The following is a 19,109-nucleotide window of genomic DNA, read 5'->3' as shown; positions in this document are numbered from 1 at the left end:
CTCTCTCTCTCTCTCTCTCTCTCTCTCTCTCTCTCTCTCTCTCTCTCCAGAGCACAATGGCACTCCTCCTGTGGCTCGGCCTGTCGCTGCTGGCCTCGGTCCAGTCCAGCGTCGTCAAGAACTGCCACCGCCGCTGCCGCTGTGAGGTGGAAAGCTTTGGCCTGTTCGACAGCTTCAGCCTGACCAGGGTGGACTGCCGAGGGCTGGGACCCGAGACCTCCATGCCCATCCCCATCCCGCTGGACACGGCCCACCTGGACCTGTCCTCCAACGCCATGGGCCCGCTCAGTGACGCCATGCTGGCTGGTCCCGGCTACACCACTCTCGTCAGCTTGGACCTGAGCAGCAACCTTATAACAGAGGTGAGTGTTCAGAGGAGCTCAAGTAGACACCTCCTGGTCTGTAATGAGGCTTTTTAACCTTCTGAATGAAACAGTTACTCATCCTTACACATCATGCAGATGAAAAGTTGAGTTGAGGTTTTGGCGATACAGTGTTAGCCAGTGTTAGCTAACTTTGTGTGTGTAGAAAGCAGCTGTTTTCAGGAGACAAAGCTCTAACACCCCACTTGAGATAACTCTTAAAATGTTTTCTTTCTCTCTATCTCTCTCCCTTTTATTTACATTACCAGGTAACACCCAATGCTTTGTCTAAGCTGCGTTACCTGGAGACTCTGGATCTGAGCCACAACAAGCTGCAGAGCCTCTCCCCGAGCTGCTTCGCCGGCCTCCCTCTGGTTGACGTTGACCTCAGCCACAACGGCTTCCAAGAGTTCGACATGGACGTGTTCGCCACGAAAGTTAACGGTGAACCTGTCAGCGTGGATCTGTCTCATAACAAGCTTGTGTCCGTCTCAATGACTCTGCATGGACGAGTTTTACACATCCAGAGCTTAAATCTGTCATCAAACCGGCTGTCGAGCATACCGAGGCTGGCGAGGCTCTCGCTGAGGTACCTCAATGTGGACGGAAACCCCATCGCACGGCTCAAGGATGGAGCTTTTGCTCAGCTGAAAGATCTGGTTTATTTGTCCATCAGCGGCCTCCACGAGCTCCAGGAGATCGAGCCGAACAGCTTCAAAGGCCTCCAGAGCGTGCAAGTTCTGGATCTCTCGAACAACCCGGAGCTTAAGACTCTGAGCCCGGCGGTTTTCAGCGGACTGGACTCCCTGCAGGAGCTGAATTTGTCTGGCTCTGGTGTGGCATCCTTGCCAAGTAACATGCTGACCCATCTGCCCAGTATTAAGAGTATTACACTGGGACAAAGCGTCCACTGCTGGAGGACCCAGAAACAGGGACAGTTCCACCGGCAACTGGGCCAGGTCCAACACAACGAGGTGCTGAACTGTGATGTGGAGGGCATCGTGTTGTGAAACTTTGGAAATGGACCACACCTTAGGAGGGCCGGTCTACTCCATCAGGAGTGCTTGTCGGATGGTTAAATGGTTTCGGAGACCCCCCTCCCCCAAACAATACTTTTGATTTCCAGCACGGTCGTACAACCAAGTTCTGAAAGAGTATACCTGATGCCAGAGATGTGCCTTATCTGCTTTGACATGCAAAACACTTCTTTTTTTTGTGTGTTACTTTCACTCAATTACCTCTGTGCCACGGTGTGCCTTTTGGAGTATGTCTTAAAGGTTCACAGTAGATGTCATGAACTCTCGACAGACGTATCCGTACCTTTTAGAGCATTCCACACAACACACATCCATTTCTTCCACATCTCAACACGTCTCCTAAACTGGTAGAGAACCTTTTCAATTTTAAGTATTTTTGGTGTGTTATGTACATCGTTTAAAGTGGGACCATGTTAAGAACTATTTGCACTTATTCCAGTTGCAATGTTTTTTTTTAAACAACATACGTACACGTGGCCTGAACGTCATCCAATATGAAAACCTTCGGTGCTTTGCTCATAATATCCACACTGAAGTTGACTGTCGACCACTACGATTTATTGTTTGACTTTGAATGTGATGCTTTATTGAAATCATTAAAGGGACAGTTAGGCCTTTTCAGCTGCCCCCCCCCCCCCCCGGTTTCCCTGTTTCTCAGTTTCTCAATGCTGAACTTATTTACTGGCTGTAGCTTTATGCGTGCATACAGACATGAGAGTGGTATCAATCGTCTTATTTAGCTCCCGCCAAAGCGAGCTAATGTGGGTATTATATATTATTGTGTTACATATATATACGTATCCCAAAAATGTCGATCTGTACAATCCAAGAACCAGAGGTCTCAGGAGTGAAACTTCCAGTTCCGTCTGTAACGGTTGAGGGCAAAGATCTTTTTCTTGGGACCATTTCATTACTTGACTTTAGTTCTTCGACCACCAGCCCAAACCTGACGTTCCACAATTACCCTTCATACTCACGGACATGGATGGATTAGGTCCACGAAGCCTCTGACACGGTGCTCACTGATCTGTGTTCTGTTTTGTTTTCTTGACATTACACAACAGGAGTAAACAAGCTGTGGCCATGTTGACCGGGAGTGTATTTTGACCCGCTGTCAAATCGATGTCCAGTTGAACGGGACAACTTTGGCGTGATTGGTAAACGAAGCGATGCCGGTGTCCGGTCGGCGTTTTAAAACACCAAGCCGCACTGTGCTGTCATGTGTGACTTCACCTCTGCATTCCTGTGGTGTGTCTGTGGACGGTCGGCCTCAAGACTGCGTGTCAGGGTTCCTGACTGTCAGCAATCGGTGAAGGCCTGCAGTGTTCTGGTCGTGCGTTTTTTTTAACGGAAATCCACCTTTTCAGTTGGTTGATTGAAAGTCAGATGAGCTCAGTCTTGGTGTAGATGTTTATATTTGTATGTATATAACTTTATATATATATATATATATATATATATATATATATATATATATATATATGAATCATATGTGTAATAAAGTGACTCTTGAGACTCTTGTGGTGTGACTGTGTTTGTCCTGTGTAACGTGTCGACAGAGGAGCACAAACACATTAAATATTAAGTCTACACAAGGAAGGATTGCATCCGTTTTGACGCTGTAACATTTGCTCGTGATCCAGTTTTTCAAAGCGGTGTGTGATTTTGTCTCCATGTACGGGACTGACTCATAGCAGGGTGTGTCTTTAGATCTCAGTGGTTTTCCTTCACAGCACTTTCTTCACTTTTTTGCTGCTCAGCTACGTCTTGTGTAATTTACTTGAAAATGTCTGGCTACACACACTTGTGGTCTTGAATGGTCCATAAAAAAACCCACTGAAGTGGACAGACATGCCAGGGCTTTGGAAGAATACTGTGCTACACTGGTGACCTGCCAAGGAGGTGACTGGGAAGGAGACGAGTAGAGAAAGGAGAACGAGGGAGAGAGAGCCGGGGTTCAGTCATGGCGACTTACAGATCTGCTGTGTGTGTGTCTGGCGATGAGTGTTTTTTTTCCCCTGTGAGACAGAGGAGACATTCCTTCCTTTCTGTGACCATCTTTAAAACTCAAAGACAAAATAAGGCTGACTAACAGGGTTTCTCACAGATTGCACCATAGCTGTACTGTAAATGTTACATCCTGGACATTAAGCATAGGAAAATAGGTTTTAAACAAAGCACACATCTTTTCAGTTTGTCTTGTTTATCTGAGTTTGCCAACTCTTTTGTGTGTGTGAATGCAACTATAGTCGCTTCAAGTAGGTAGGAGGCTGTCTGAGAGCCCTTAGCGGATTGACCCCATTGCCCAAAACACTTCCAGATGTTTGTGCTTTTATGTCTCCTGAAGTACTGGCATGCTGACGCCCCAAAGGAACCAGCCATCCTTCAGTAGCGCTGAGATACACGCTCACTACGACACTGTGAAATCGCAAAGACATTCGGGGAATGCAGCAGCACAACAAATCAGGTCACAGATCAAAAGGGGGGATTTTTATTTCCCCCCCTTTGGTCCCACTATTGTAGACCTTCATGTCTGATGAAAAGTCCAGTTTGAATTATGAAATTTCAGTGGAACTGAATGAGAACGCTGCACCGAGTTAACAAGTCACGCGTGTACCTTTCAGCTTGCTCCTAACAATGTCCTTCTGTGTAGTCTGGGACATGCACAGATGTGTTCACATGCAAACTGCAAGATGCAAAAAAGAAAACACTACATGATAAAACACAATTTCTCTTTATGTTTCACAACTAAAGAAGAGGAGAAAAAGTTCCTGTCAGAGCCGGAATCGATGGAGATCGCCACAGCGATGTTGACTTTGCTGTTTGACACTGAAAAACAAACCCTGCAGTGACATCTAATCGGAAAATATACTCGTCTGACTGTTGACGCCGCTCTGACAGAAAGTTAATTTCCTACGAATGTAAAATACATCCACGCAGCAGGTTTTTATCTTCTTGTGACATCTTGCTTTCATGGTTTGAAGTAACGTCATTATATAAATACAGTGCAGTAGGAGGGTAATCAGGGGAACAAGAGACACTTTTCTAGTGCATAGAGACACCAGGTCAACATAGACATTGAGTGAGTCAGCCATGTTTTCAGTCAGCTGACATGGAAAAAAACCAACAGTATTGGCATATATATTTTATGTGCACATATCTTTGGTGTCATCGCTACCAAACGTTAGTTTGCTTTGATGCAGGCTGGAACAAGATTTAACAAGATATATATCTTGCCTCAGCTTTTCCTGAATAAAACAACTTTATCTACCCGTTTGTCTTGTTCCTGTGTTGTTTCCCAAGCACACCAACAGCAAAAAAAGATTATTTTAAACATCATAACATATTTTCTTTTACCTAAAAACAACATAATTTGGCCGTGCCGTTTACGTTATGGCAGTGTGGGACATGTGGGAGCGAAGAAATCAAAAGGTAATCACTTCTCTGCAGTGGTCTGGCTCTGAGCTGTAATTACTTCAAAAGTGGAAGGGAAGCTTTGAACTGTGTATAATTAATTCAGGCAAGCAGAACCAGGGTGTCTTTATTAAGTGTTCTGTTCTTGCATGAACAACTATGAAACAAATGTAATTTGACCGTCCCCGGATAGATCCTCTGGAGGATCAGACTATCCAGGCAGCTAATTCACTTTGCTTGAAGAATGAGACCAATACTACTGCGAACACTGCAAGGTTTAACTTTTCAGTGCCGCAGGAGGTCGACACCCAGGAATGTTTTTCACAAAGCAGTTTAATATAATCTTTTGAATGTAAGAGTGAATGACTGTTTCTTAAGTGGTACATTACCTGTTTATCGTGTATTACTGGCACTGAAGCACTTAGTTTCCCTTTGACAGCGGTGATATTGACCTATTGATGTTACGAATGCCCTCTGGCTTGTCGTGCTGCCGTGACACCAGACACCAAGGCACTGTGTCAGCATACTGCGGCTCAGCACAGATCTTTTCTTTTTCAGACAAACAAAAGATCAGCTCAACTTGTCACAGGCCACAAAGATGTACTTGTTTTTCTAAAGAGCTACTAAAGCTGTCAAAGTGTGTACCATTGTATTGCATGGCTACGCATCCTAAAGACAAATGGGCTTAAACAATGACAATGCAACACATTCATTTAGGTTTTATAATGTGGCTGACCTACATGTAGGATACAAGTCAAAATGCTCAAGTACATCTTACTCAGACAGTCTGCTATAAATAATTCTATATTTTTACGCGTCTCTCTTCAATATCAGTGACAGTGTGACGCGTCCACGTATTAGAATAACTCATGGAACAGGTTGCGAATGGAGCCGGAGCTTTATTTCCCTTCACATTGCTGTTTGTTAAAGGAGGTCTTGAGACAGTTTCAGGTTATCTGTATCTACGGCGTGTGACGTGAGGTATGTGAGAGAAAAGCATGACTTAGCTTGACAGGGAAGAAATCCTGGATGGTGTTTCTCATTTTGGCCGACACTGTTCAGACACAGAGTATATAAAACCTATTGATACAAAATTACAGTTGTTCATGGAAACACCATGTGGGCTACTGGTAAAAACTGTTTTATAATCTTTATCAATACAACTGATTTCTTTCAAGCATTCCAGTTACACTTTTTTAAAAACCTATATGCCGTAAAGTGTTGTTGAATACAAAACATTTTGCTCTTTACACTATATAAATCTCAAAATATTTAGGTGGTCTTTTAACCAACTACTTATTTTCCTAATCTTTGTATAATAAGTTTTAAGGAAAGACTTAAATGTGTTCTTGACAAAGGCCTCGCCTGCACTTCTTAACAAATGACCAATTATTAATAATCTTCTGCAATGAACACTTTAAATTGCAGCTTTTTGAAAAAAACATTAGAGCACTTAATCCTAGAATCCTGCTCCAAGGTCTGTTGACGAACCAAAGAGATGAACTCTTTTACTGAACTTACAGGTCACTTTTACAACACAGCTCTGTCTGCCTCTGGGTCGTACCTGGTCAGGATGACCTACATATGGGTCAACACTGAGCAGAGCCTGGCTTTCTCCACATTCCAGCAAATATAGGAGGAAGAAACACTTTCAGTGAAGCACTGGCTGCTTTACAAATACATCCCCCCCCCTATTCTATTCAGGGAAAACGAAGAATAACAACAGGCAGATGAGACAAGGACACAGAAGGCAACGGAAAATAAATAGATACACCCAGAAGGATGATACTATCTGCTATCAACACACAGAGTTCAAATTGAGTTGAACAACAAAACACTACCTGTCCGGCACTTACGGCCCACCTGCACTCTGAAAATGTGTTTGTCTATTCATAGCTTTTGAAAGATACTAGTAAAAGAAGATTTCTGTCCCCAAAACCCGGTTTGCTTGCTCTCACTCACATATTAATCAGCTCAGCATAGGAGTAGCAGGAGTTTTGCATCACCCCTCTCGTATTGGTAGTCCGAGGAGGGAGTTCCCCAGAGGAAAAGGGATACATCCCGAGACCGCTGCCCTCTCCGTCAGTCTCCTCCATCTGGTTTCCATCAGGAGCTGCTGGGCTGGACTAGGTTTTCTCAAAGGATCCTACATCTGTATTTACACCAAAGTGCTGTAGTGCTTAAACAGAGCGCAAACAAAAAAGTGATGAGAAATATGATTTTGAAGTAAAGGTGGATGAGATCATTGTGGTTAAACTTCAAGGAGTTCATTCCAGTCTAGGAGCACTGATGGTCAGAGCCTTACCCTCCTTGTTCTAAATCTTCCGCTCACAGGGCAGTGCATGCTCTGTAATGTGTTGACCTGGCTGAACTTGTGGATGGATAGATATTAAAATTCAGGGTTCATGATTTTTTTTTCCTTGGCTCCAGTTTGCTGCATTTTCAACGGGTTGAAAGAGTCAGATATGGTAATGACTTTTGACTGGGGCAGGAACAGGGAGAGGTGCACGACTGTGACTGGAATGAGATGGAGGAAAAAAATAAATTTACATGACCTCTAAATCCACATGGGGCTAAAAGTGTTTGACTTTTTGAAGCCTCTCTGTTGAAGTGCTTTAAAAAAAGTCCAAAGTTAACTCGAAACCAAGAGTTGCTCAATTTCTGCAAACCGCAGAGGAAGCGAGAGCATGTCAATAGCAAATATTTAGAGACAAGAGACTGACTTGTTCACTTTCCAAGAAGAGGGTAAACTCATCCAAGTATAGGAGAAAAAAAAGTGATCCTCTCACTGGAATACACATGCATTAGAGAAAGCTTTAAATGTGACATCAGCTGTATTTTAACGTGAGTGCTTCTTCCATCTTGGCAAAACTGGATCGGCTTTCTCGCGGGCCACAAATCTCTAAAGATAATAAACATGAAGGTAAAGTTACAGGAAGAGGGAGGATGTGAGACCATTTTCAGCAGAGGCCTGAAGACAGCTGCCTAGTGGTTAACTCAGCCTCTGGTGTTTGCCAAACACAAGAGCTCTCTTGTTTGAATGTTTCCTTTGTCACGTCCCCTCCCCTTGTTTAGAATTGCCCACTGCGAAAATTTCAGAATTTCTATTCAAAACACAGGAACTCTTAAGTGGCAAACTGAAGGGGAAGTATCATTTCTGACACATGCAAATGACATGCTAATCTCCATTTGATTGAAAAAAGAGCTCATATGTAAAAGACGTGTTACTTTCAGATCAACCATCTGTGAGACACTCACAGCCGACATCGGTGATGAACACACCGGATTTGTGAAGAGGTGAGGCAGCCTGCACCACGCAACACCCTCGGAAATGAGCAAATGAGGTGACTGCTTCACTGCACTGTAATTACATCCACAGGATTGGGCCTGTGGATTACGCTGCATTGGCTCAGGCTTCGCTGTTTCCTTAACTTCAGCGAGAGACACTGACCTTTCAGCAGACAGCTCACACACTTTATTCACCTTCACAAAACATCCCAGATGTTCCCTAAAATGTTCTGTTCAGATAATTGGATAATTGGAATAGTATGCTGGAGGATGGAGATACTGTGTGTAATAGACCTTTACTAATTAGTCTTTATCTAGGTTCGGATGTTCGGATATTCGGATCTAATGAGGCCGGAGCCAAAGATTTCCCCCCAACATTTGTTGTGCTAATGAAGCATACACTCATTTTTTCCCTTTCCAAACAAGGAATGGATTGAGACACCTGGTGGTGAAGAGACCTGACACCGCAGCAGTGGAATGTTGTTGTTGTTGATGTTTCATATATCTCCTGTGCTATTTCATTTCCCTCAACCTGTCCCAGAACTGTCACGTTAAAGCAGGACCTTCACATACCTTCACATACTCAAACTGTTGATAGGAGCGCCCTCTAGTGGAGAAGGTGGACAACTACATGTACATGACCCAGTTTATTGGCAGTATTATGGAAGTCCCATAACAGTGCTACACTGTCTGACTGAAATGAGGTGCATGTGGTATTTTTTAAATATGTTTTTAAAGATATAAATGAGCTTATGTAGAGCCAAGAGTCCAGTTGCTTTAAGATTATTCCAATCTCACTTCACACACAAACAAATAACTTACAAACAAGGTTTGAGTTAAAATACGTTGTACCGAACACAGACAGCTTCATTCGTCCTGATCAAAGACCACACCCGTTGCTTTAGTTTCCTTACATTTTATTTATTCTTTTACTTTTTAATTTCAACCATTTTTTAAAGGATTTTGAAAATACAGACCAAAATTACCACATATGTCAAAAATGTACCTTCAGTGCTACAAAGACATCTGGTTAAAGCCGTGTGTTAAGAAATCTGGTTTGAGTAAGTAGATCTTTCATACACAGTCCCATTCATGTGATGTGTTAAACCTCTGATTTGGCACAATATGAAATACTTTAAATGTCCCTAAAAATGCCACTAAATGGTACATCATCACTTTACGTTCAGCTCTTCAGCACAGGATCTTAATTTCACTGCTTTTAATGCACTTCACAAAACTCACAAAAATCCAAAAAACAAACAAAGAATATATTAAACTGCCAAGCTCTTAAAATACTAAAGTTAGTGAAACATGTACACTGGTCAAATATTGAGGTCAGCCAAACTGTTATTGACAGGAAACTTAACCTGCTAAGGATCTTGCCGTTCATAGTGAAACTTTTAGTACAAATATAGAGATGTGAAATAAATATAAATAAAATAATCTAAGGAAATACATTTCTGAGAAATACTCCAGCATTCTGTGTCTGACAAATGATACTGTATGACCTACAGGTGTCCAGCACTAGTAATAATAAACTTTAACAGGTCAACCCTGCATGGCTCCATCTCCTCTGCTCATTCAATGAACTGCATCTTCCTATGTCTCATTTTTTAACGTGTGTTTGCTTGTATTCAGGTTTTTGTGCTGATGTTGTGTGCCATGCATTCACATATATTATTAAGACATCGTTGACGGTTGCAGACGTCATCAGCAGTTGAGAATGGAGTTGGTCCTCATGATGCGAATGACCTTCCTTGAGGTGTAGCTGTACTCGTACTGTATGTGTTCGTGGAAGAAATTCAAGAATCCTGAAAGACAACAGAGTGGAATACCAGTTAGGAAAAAACAGTAAAGTGGTAGCGCTGGAAAATCCTACTTTTGCATGTTTTAACTATACTGAAAATGTGACAATTTGAGGCTTCACCATAGTGATACGCAGCTGCGTCGACCTCGTCATCCATCCCAGGAAAATCCTCCTCGATGGATCGCGGGTAACCGCTGTCCATGGTGGCTGTTGCTTCATCGTAGCTGTGGGTGACAAACAAAAGCAAAAACAATGTTGATGAAATACAAAATAGTATTATAGAAGATCATGTGCTTGTTTGAAGACTGAGACATGTGATACTCATCATCACATACCTCCAATACTGCTCATCGGTAAAGAACAGAGTTTTCCCGGTGTCTCCGATGTGCACTGCCGCATCTATTTCCCTTATTTTCTTGGGAAGACCAAGTGTGTGTATGTACTTTGGGTAACCGTCCACGAGGGTGTATCCATTCAAAGCCCACATTCGGATCCCTGTTGAAACACAGAGTTTTGGTCCATATCTGATATCTAATGACACAATATAATGGCAATAAGTATGTATGACCCACCACTGAATATGATGACTTGATCCTTCTCTGGGTACTCGTATGCTGCGTCCACCTTGTTGGGGATGGTGGGCCACGTGGACTTGATCAGGGTCTGCTCAGGCTCCGGCATCTGAGAGTGGAGACGCCAGTAGAATCTGCAACGGAACAAGCGGCGTGTTGACAAAACACAGCATAAAATACTGATCTCAGTACTTTAGAGTAAGTTGTTTGATTCACAGAATAATCAACTCTTCCTCACAGTCAATGATGATGAAGATGAGTTCATGTCAATCTTAATCAACTTTTATTATCACGCACAATCACACAACACAGCACAACATAGTGAAATTTAGTCTGTATTTAACCCATCAAAAGAAACAAAAGAACTGTACTGTTGTGTAGTAACTTCAGAATCGGATAACTAAGTATCTAACAAATGGTGACAAAAGGGAAAATAAAGAAAACACAGTATAAGGAGCGGTGGGCAGCCACAATGCAGTGCCAGGGGAGCAGGTTGGGGATTCGGCACCTTGCTCAAGGGCACCTCCGGCACTCCTCCAGCTGCCGATCCACACTCCATGCTTGGTCTGTTCGGGAGCTTAACCCATGCATGAAACATTATGGTTCTTACTCTACCTGTCTTTGAAGATGATGGTTTCCCCTCTGAGCTCTGTGATGGCATCAAAACTTAACATGGGGTCACATTTGTTGGGTGCGTCCGGCTTTGGCTTCACTTTCCTTGAGTTTGGGTTCGGGCCTGTGATTGAACATCTGGCATTAATGCACAGTTCACATAATATTTCCGTGAACAAATAAAGACCCAGTCGCATGCTACAAAAAAGCAGGGTATCGCTTTCTGATTTGACTCGTGATCTTGTATTTTCCCACCGTAGAGAGCTTGAATGCCTTCGATGTCATCCTCAGCCAGTGGGTAGCCTGTAGCGTACGAGTAGACGGGGTACATCAGGGCGCCCGCGTCTGTGGAATGGGCCATGCCGAGGGCGTGGCCCAACTCATGGGCCGCCACTATAAACAGGTTGTAAGCTGTGGAGAAAAGATATTCAGTGTTAATCATCAGGGTACAGTTTAGGGACTTATGCTGGACATTTGTGCAAAGCGCTTACTTGATGAATCTTTGCTCCAGTTTTCATCCTCATCAAAGTGAGTGTCTCCTCCGATGCCTTGGCCCGGTGGGTAGGCATGAGCAAGCAATCCGTTAGGCCCATCAAAGGGGTTATAGTCTCCATGCTCTACAGAATAAAGCATAGGCATTATTAACATGTTGAGCAGAATCTGCACCGTTATAATTCTTTAGAGCATGTGATGAGCAGTGTAGAAATACTCACATCTGTATTTTTGTGTGTGTTTTCAGAGGACATGCAACAGTATGTCAGAATTACCTTTACTTCCAAAGCTGATCATAATGTCAGCGATGCCCTCGCGCAGCTTCTTAAAGGTCAGAGGGGTGACGTCAGACCAAATGTTCAGCGCATTGCGGATGGCTCTGTCTACATCAGACTTCTGCAGATCTGGTGTATAATTCACTATCCTGCAGCATCAGGGGATTTAAGACAAGGAGAAGGACTGAACAAATGATACTGGTGTTCACTTTCCGAGTAGTTCAAATACTTTACTTTACTATACTTTATTATTGTGATGCATACCTGAATGTGATATTGTTGTTTTGCCATTTGAGGTCTCGAGGGAAGTGGTTGTACTCCCCGACGTCAGGGACGCCACATCTGGCCTGTTTCATCAGCTCCAGAGTGTTGTCGTCCACATTCCCCGTCACCTTCAAGAGGCAGAAGAGGTGGAAAAAAAAATATGTTACACGGGTGACTCAACCCATTAAACCTCCTTCCCACAAAAAACAAAGCTTTTTAAAGTTTTAATGTAAATGTTATCTACACTTCCACATTTGCACAAGAGGAGCACAAAAGGAGGTTCTCCTCAAGCTAATATCACACTAAAAGATCTTAAGGTGCCCCACCAACAAGCTCCAGACTCATTATTCTCCTCTCTTATTCAACTACCATTTAAACCTACTCAAACTAAGAATATTTACAAAACAGCTGCTCATTTGCAGTACCAGCATCGGATTAATAACTACCACTCACCTTGAGTTTGAAGAATCTCTGCATCTCCGTGATCTTGGTCTGAAAGGCACCTGAGGACCTCTGTCTACCTTGGAGACCAGCTGGGAGGCCATAGAACCGACGAAGGTACTTCTGTTTGTTGAAAGAGAACAGAAGCTGGATGACATTCATAACAAATAGGCGTGCGGTTACTTCATAACAACACTGTCTGGACTCTTTTTTTCTTTGATGTGGCAAAGAAAAAGCCACCTGAAAACCAGCTCAGAAGATTAAACAACGTCTGAATTAGAGAGCTCAGATCTTACCTCTGCTAAAAGCAAGCTGTCTTTGTCCCCGGACGGCAGAGGCAGAGCAAAGGAGTGGGCGACCAGCGACAGGAGCAGAACAGCTATCATTGTTGTTGCCTCCGTGTCGTCCAAACCAGTTATTGGGATCAAGAAGCTCTGAGAGGTATTTATAGTGTTTTGGGTCCATTTTTTCAAAGGGTCTCGGTGATTCATGTAAAAGCACCTAACCACTTCCTCTTTTCCTACTTTTTTCACATTAAGAATGTGCTTGTATTTGTAAAACTGCTGTCTGTGGTTTCAGTGTACTCCTTTGAACCCACTTAAAATGCTGAGATGAAACGTTTCCCTGTTCTCAAATGGTCATCCAGGGAAACAAACAAGAATAACATGACCGTCTTTAGATTTAGAAGGGGATGGTCCTTTTTAGCAGATATACACTAAGACATCTTTCCTTCATAAGAATTTCACATCATTAGTTATTATCTGTACATCCTCTACGGTTGAAATAAAGAAATTAAGCAATGACATACTATAAAAAGTAGGGAATTTGGGGAATTATTTCATGCTGGTCACATGATAGTCATTCTGTGTCTTGTTATTTTAGGTGAGGACGTTTCAGGATATGTGACTAACAAACACACATCAGAATACAGAGAGCCATAATGAAAGCAGGATGTATAAATGTACATGTCCCTTTGGATATCATGGTTTATATGAGTGCATTCGACATGATGATCCTCACAAACAATGAGACAAACAAGTGACATGTGTGGGTTTTTGTCTGGTATTAATTGAAATCAGCTCTTCCTGATTCAGGATTTTCCCATGTTGCCCTATACAGGAGTAAGTGATCCAGACTCACCAGGATAACACAGAGCATAAATGACGAATCTAATATGTGAATGATCGTATTTTGCTTAGTTATGGGGAACTGAACAGGCTCTATGGATGACAACGTCAGTCTACGTGTGTTCACCACTTTGGTCCAGAATGAAACATCATTGTCATGAACTTTTGTACAAACATTCATGGTGCCAAATTAGTTAGTTCAGAGAAACATCGTGGTTGGGGTTAAAATAAGTACATAAACTCGTCACTAACATATCTTCACAATAACACTTTGGGACACGGAAACAGGTCTCCTGGTTGAAAGTTCTGTGTCCCATCAACCATAAGTAGTCTTTCTCACGATGCATATTCATGTGGATATATTACATGTGTTACATTTATATTTTAAGTACATACTGCAGCTGCCCTTACAAAGTACCTACTGTTGCATGTAGTATGCATAAATTGAGACATACTACTTCGTCATAACATTACACCTTGAACTTTAACCTTCTTGATCGTATATATTGTATACTATATCGTATATATCGTATATATATCATATATATAGCGTAGGCAAGGCTGAAGGAGGGGAACTGCACACCTGGATGGATTTTTATAGAAAATAACAATTCTTCTCGAAGAGACGTATTATAATAATTTCAATGAAAAGATTCTAACAAGTTTGAGTCACTCTTCGGTTTGGCATTGCAGCAGTGATGATGTTTACAAATGGCATTTGGCATTAAAAGACCTTGAGAGTATTGTTCCAGACAATAGGTAAACTGCAGTTATTTGCAGGTCTTTTGAGTCACGGCAGGTAAAGACATGCTGCCTATTAGTGCGTCTACTACAGCACTGTCTGTGTAAAACAACAATGATACTGTATATAATTATTTGCTCCTGCAACAACAATGTAATTCCTTAACTTCTTTTAAACTAATTTACACTCACCCAATTCAAATCATTCACATAATAACATCGTCTGCTACGTGCTTGCAGAGTTAACTTAAATTGCCGCTCTGACAACAATAAGGAGATGTCAGACATTTGACAGAATGATTTGTCACAGTCTCAGCTCACGGTATTATCGACGTACTTTTGTAAAATGTCTCGTAATGACAGCGTTCTGCTAAGTATGAGACTATACGTCAAGTGCAGGTATGAAGCTGCTGCGCTGCCAGAGGAACTCAAACCTCTTACTGCATTAAATACTTGTCCAGATCACAAACAGATGGTTGTGATTGTAAAAGAGCACCAGAGTACGATACAAACATCCCAGAAAAACTAACGCTCATCTGCGTCCATTAGTGACAGCATGTGTGAAGTGACACAAACATTGTGTCTGTCTAAACACTTGAGACAAATATTTCTGGACTAACATCATTGCTTAGACGGTGGTTGACAGAGTGCTCCTGACTCATGCCAGGGGAAGTTAGCAGCTAGGGGGATTTTTGCTGTTATTTAAAAATATAACCGAGAAACACACACAAACATCTGATCTGTGTTGTGGCCCACAATTTATTTATACAAGATTCAAAAGATAAAGATTTTGTGTTGTATGACCTATATTGAAGTGGGAGGTTTTAACACCTGTGAACCACAAATTCACACATTATATATTCCCGTTCCAGAAATAAGAAAGATGATCTCAGGTTTCGGAAGTAAGCAGCATCTTCAGTCTGTCTGTAATAGAAATGTGTTTTTCTCCTAATTATGAGATCTTAAAAATAGTCTACAGCCACGCTAGCAGTCCCATGAGGCTTCAGTGCTCATAAAAGGAGCTGTATTAAACATTCTGACCATTAATATAGCAGCAAAAAACCCCATGTTGTATATCAAATGTTTTTGAACATTTCAGACTCAGCGTTGTGTTATCAGGCTAAGCTCAACATCAACCTCCACGTTTCTGAGCATGCATCTATACACTCTTATACCTGGAAGGATGTGTTCTGATGTCTGCTGTTGTGCTGCCAGCTGTTGATTATTAAATCATATTCAGTTGAGTATTTTTAACATACATACCTAATGTGATGGTATAGCTGCAAACAGCTATGTTGGATATGCCAGATGTGTTTCTGCCTCTATTTATAGACAGCACGTTGCTCCAGTGTCATGTATTTTTTTAATTTATGAGGCTACAATGACAACCAGAAAGAAATGCACACAAAAGAACAACTCACGGACAAAATGTACGAGCAAAAGTCTTTACTTGACAAAAACACAGAAAAGTACACACTGGGCAGTCAAATGAAGACAGACAGCGTTACCAAATACTAGAAAACTATTCAGACATAACCGCTGGAACGCTCTCTAAACAGTTAAGACAAACTGGTACAGACTTAAGAGAGCACACTAAATACACAAAGTGATTAATGTGAGGTAGGTAATCGCATTGGCAGGAAGGAGAGTACCAAAATAAAACAGGAAATAACAAAAATGGGCCGGAATGTAACTTTATTGCCGTCAGCTGTTAGAATTAGAGTTCATTCACAGGTATTGGTCGTGTGATTGTGTTACTTGGTGGTTTGTTGCTTTCATTCCATTTTGAGATCTTCTTCGCTGCTTTTCAGGACACATCAGCACTTTGCTGACATCCAACCCAAAGCATTTTAGTTTTTGTTGTTATTGTTCCCACTGCCTGGAAACGGCCCACATCATGTCGGCAAAATCCACTCTTAAAATGTCACTGTTGTTCTACTTGGTCATGATATTTTGGCATTGGAAGATGCAAAAGGGACTGTACAGGGATGACGCGAGGTGTGATGAAATCAACCACTTCCCTGGTGTGTCAGAGGAAAGCTGATGAATGAGCTCTAGCAACAAACAAACATTGGTGATCTGCATCCTTATTGGGACTGACTCCTTGCCTTTTTCCACATGAAGCTGGATTCATTTCACTTGGTTGTTTTCACGGTTGCATCATGCAAATCAGTTCATTGTTTTATTTGAATTGTTGTGACCAAATCATTTTTTAGTAGTATTTTACAGTAAAAGGAAAATAGTGTTGTATTTCAGCCTTGATGTGGCCTTTCTTAGCAGAGTCAGCGAATCAATCAAATTACATTTAGCCGATTCTACATTTCTGTAGGTATTAATTTAGTGACTAACTGAATGTTTGCTGTGTGACTGTAGCGCCTTCAAACAAGCATCAAAATAAAAGCGCCACAGGAGAAGCACTTTGACGATCTGTGTTTTTTTGTTTAGTTTTTTTCTTTCGACAATTTTCTCATTTTGTGATCCATTTCAATTAATTAATTTAAAATAAAGCAACACATTCAGTTAATTCAGAGGAAGGCTATACCTGTTCCTGCTTAATGCAGTGAAGTTGGTTAATTTGTTTGCTAACAGGTTAGCCTTTAACTTAGAATGAAAACTGGAAGACTCTGTACAACGTGACAAATGTGATGAGGCCGAATAAGCATTGACTTTTAAAGTAGAAGTACGGAACATTTATTGCAAGCCTCTTTGGACAAAAGCAAAGGTCAGTGAGTCATATATGAATCAGCTAGTTTACAGTAAAGAGATGATTTAGATCACACGGATGCGAAAGATGTATCGGAAATAGTATTGAAACTGCAATTGAACCGAACCCTCCCCAAATCAAACACCGAAAAGGGCTGAAATTAAAGTGCTGAGCAACTGCAACTGCCGAACAACTGCAGAGATTCAAACCACAGTGACTGCCGTGGTGTAAGGTCAGGCCCACTCAGCAACATTTAGAAGCCGCATTGTGTTGGAGAGAAACCACAGGGGGGCAGCAGAGGCTGATTTGGAGTGGGAGCACACAAACACTTTCTGGACTCACTGGTCCCTTGCATGTCTCCCATCATGCACCAGTGTTACCTCAACCTCATGCTGATGCTCATCAAAAGAGTTTATAAAAACACATTTCTACATGTTTTTCTGAAACAAAGTATCAGTATCACTACAAATGTACCTGCTATCTAGTCTCATCTGTTACTTTTTGGCTGTTTTGTACTGATGGCAAGCAAATATAGTTGTCAGCTTTACCACACATTGTACAATGAGGTGCACGTGCACGTCTTACATGCCTTTTCTGGCTCACTCGGCCTTCAGCTACATATTTTGAAAGATCTTAGAGAAACTAAACTTTAATCATAACAGAGCGTGTACCGCTCCATCCAAAATGTTGTTTATAGCCACTACGAATAGAAACATGTGCGTGAATATAGATTCTTTAGATTTATTCTCATGGGTTCCTTATTTTTGCAGAAAAATAGTCCCGGTTGAAATGACTGCAGTTTAGATGTTGCTTTCACTCATTTGTCTCAATTTAGATAGGGAGGCTGCACTGTGCCTCAGTGACATTATTTGACACTGGCCTACCATGAGGGGGAGACAAAGTCTGAAATGTGCAAATTTAACACATCGTGGCTTCAACTGTACCGTCATTTGTTTCAGTTTTGTTGAGAGTCTATTTCTCATAAAGGATATGCTGCTGAACTGTATCAGTCCATCATTCTTTGGCTTCTGCTGTCATTTGCCTTTTTTCACCAATTCATTTGAGCTGAATGAGTTGATTGGAGGGTTATTCAGATCACCTGTTGCACAGGGTGTGGGGATTGGCTCCTGATAAAGAATTGAGAGCAGCTTGGAGCACTAACCCTTTTGGCCTATCAGTGCATTATGAAGATCTTTCTTCATGACTTGAACTAGGCAGAGAACTGCACACCCAGAGCATTCTGGTCCTTCCTCAACTATAAAGAACAGTGTGTAAATGAGTGTGACCTTTTTTCATTAGTGTATAATAACCTGAAACTAAGAACTGTTGTGTTTTTGTTAAATTAGAATGAGCAGCTTATATACTGTATATGTAAGTATGGAGCAGGCCCTCTTCACAGAGTCCGCCATGTTGCACAGCCATGTTTCTGAAGAAGCCCAGAACAAACAAACCAAACACTGGCTCCATCTAGGGCGCTTAGCATTCTTACTTTACCTGAAGGCCACCACATGTCTCTGACAGGCTTGGAAAGAGAGGCGTGAGCAGAGGGGTTGCAATCTGCAACCTCACCTCTAGATGCTACTAAATATTACACACTGCTTCTTTGATGCAGGCCTAGTTTCAGCAGATTCAACCAGAAACTCTGATCTTTGACTTCTTTGTTGTCTTAACTTGACTTTTCATCATTAAGGAAGCATTTTTTTTCATTGCGAAGACACTAGTGAGATTTGTTTGTCCAAGTGAATATTTCGTTGTTGGGTGTTTGGAAACTGGCTCTCCGAGTCTTCTTCCTGATCAGCTGAAATCTGGGGAATCAGTACTGCAACATAAATTGAACACAAAACTGCATTGTCATGTTTACGACATAGATAATGATATTTTTCAAAAGACAATAACAGAAATCAGACGGGGGGGGGGGGGGGGGAAGAAGAGCTAAAACTATTTTGAGCTTTTTCAGAACTTGTTGTGATTGT

The 19,109-nt window shown here is 41.8% G+C and overlaps 2 protein-coding genes across 4 annotated transcripts in view; one reads left to right on the top strand and one right to left on the bottom strand.

Moving 5' to 3' along the window:
- Window positions 1-2,767, top strand: part of tsku (tsukushi small leucine rich proteoglycan homolog (Xenopus laevis)) — a 6,692-nt gene extending 3,925 nt beyond the window's left edge. For all 3 annotated transcript variants that reach the window (XM_031860521.1, XM_031860520.1, XM_031860519.1), the window contains exons 2-3: window positions 51-362; window positions 632-2,767. In XM_031860521.1, coding sequence (XP_031716381.1) covers window positions 51-362; window positions 632-1,372 — 1,053 coding nt within the window. In that variant the 3' untranslated portion in view covers window positions 1,373-2,767. The remainder of the gene's footprint in view (window positions 1-50; window positions 363-631) is intronic.
- Window positions 2,768-9,048: 6,281 nt separating this feature from the next.
- On the bottom strand, window positions 9,049-12,950 carry mmp13b (matrix metallopeptidase 13b). The gene is made up of 11 exons (XM_031861042.1): window positions 12,861-12,950; window positions 12,577-12,687; window positions 12,124-12,251; window positions 11,860-12,008; window positions 11,584-11,709; window positions 11,348-11,503; window positions 11,096-11,216; window positions 10,481-10,614; window positions 10,244-10,403; window positions 10,029-10,132; window positions 9,049-9,912 (listed from the first exon to the last, which is right to left on the bottom strand). The coding sequence occupies exons 1-11, from the start codon at window positions 12,948-12,950 to the stop codon at window positions 9,812-9,814; spliced, it is 1,380 nt and encodes a 459-aa protein (XP_031716902.1). The 3' UTR covers window positions 9,049-9,811.
- Window positions 12,951-19,109: the final 6,159 nt, after the last annotated feature.

The sequence above is a fragment of the Anarrhichthys ocellatus genome, unplaced genomic scaffold (assembly GCF_004355925.1).
Source record: "Anarrhichthys ocellatus isolate YVR2014 unplaced genomic scaffold, GSC_Weel_1.0 scaffold24, whole genome shotgun sequence".
Classification (NCBI taxonomy): domain Eukaryota; kingdom Metazoa; phylum Chordata; class Actinopteri; order Perciformes; family Anarhichadidae; genus Anarrhichthys; species Anarrhichthys ocellatus.
Note: the sequence above shows the minus strand (reverse complement) of the source record. Positions and strands in the feature narration are given on the sequence as shown.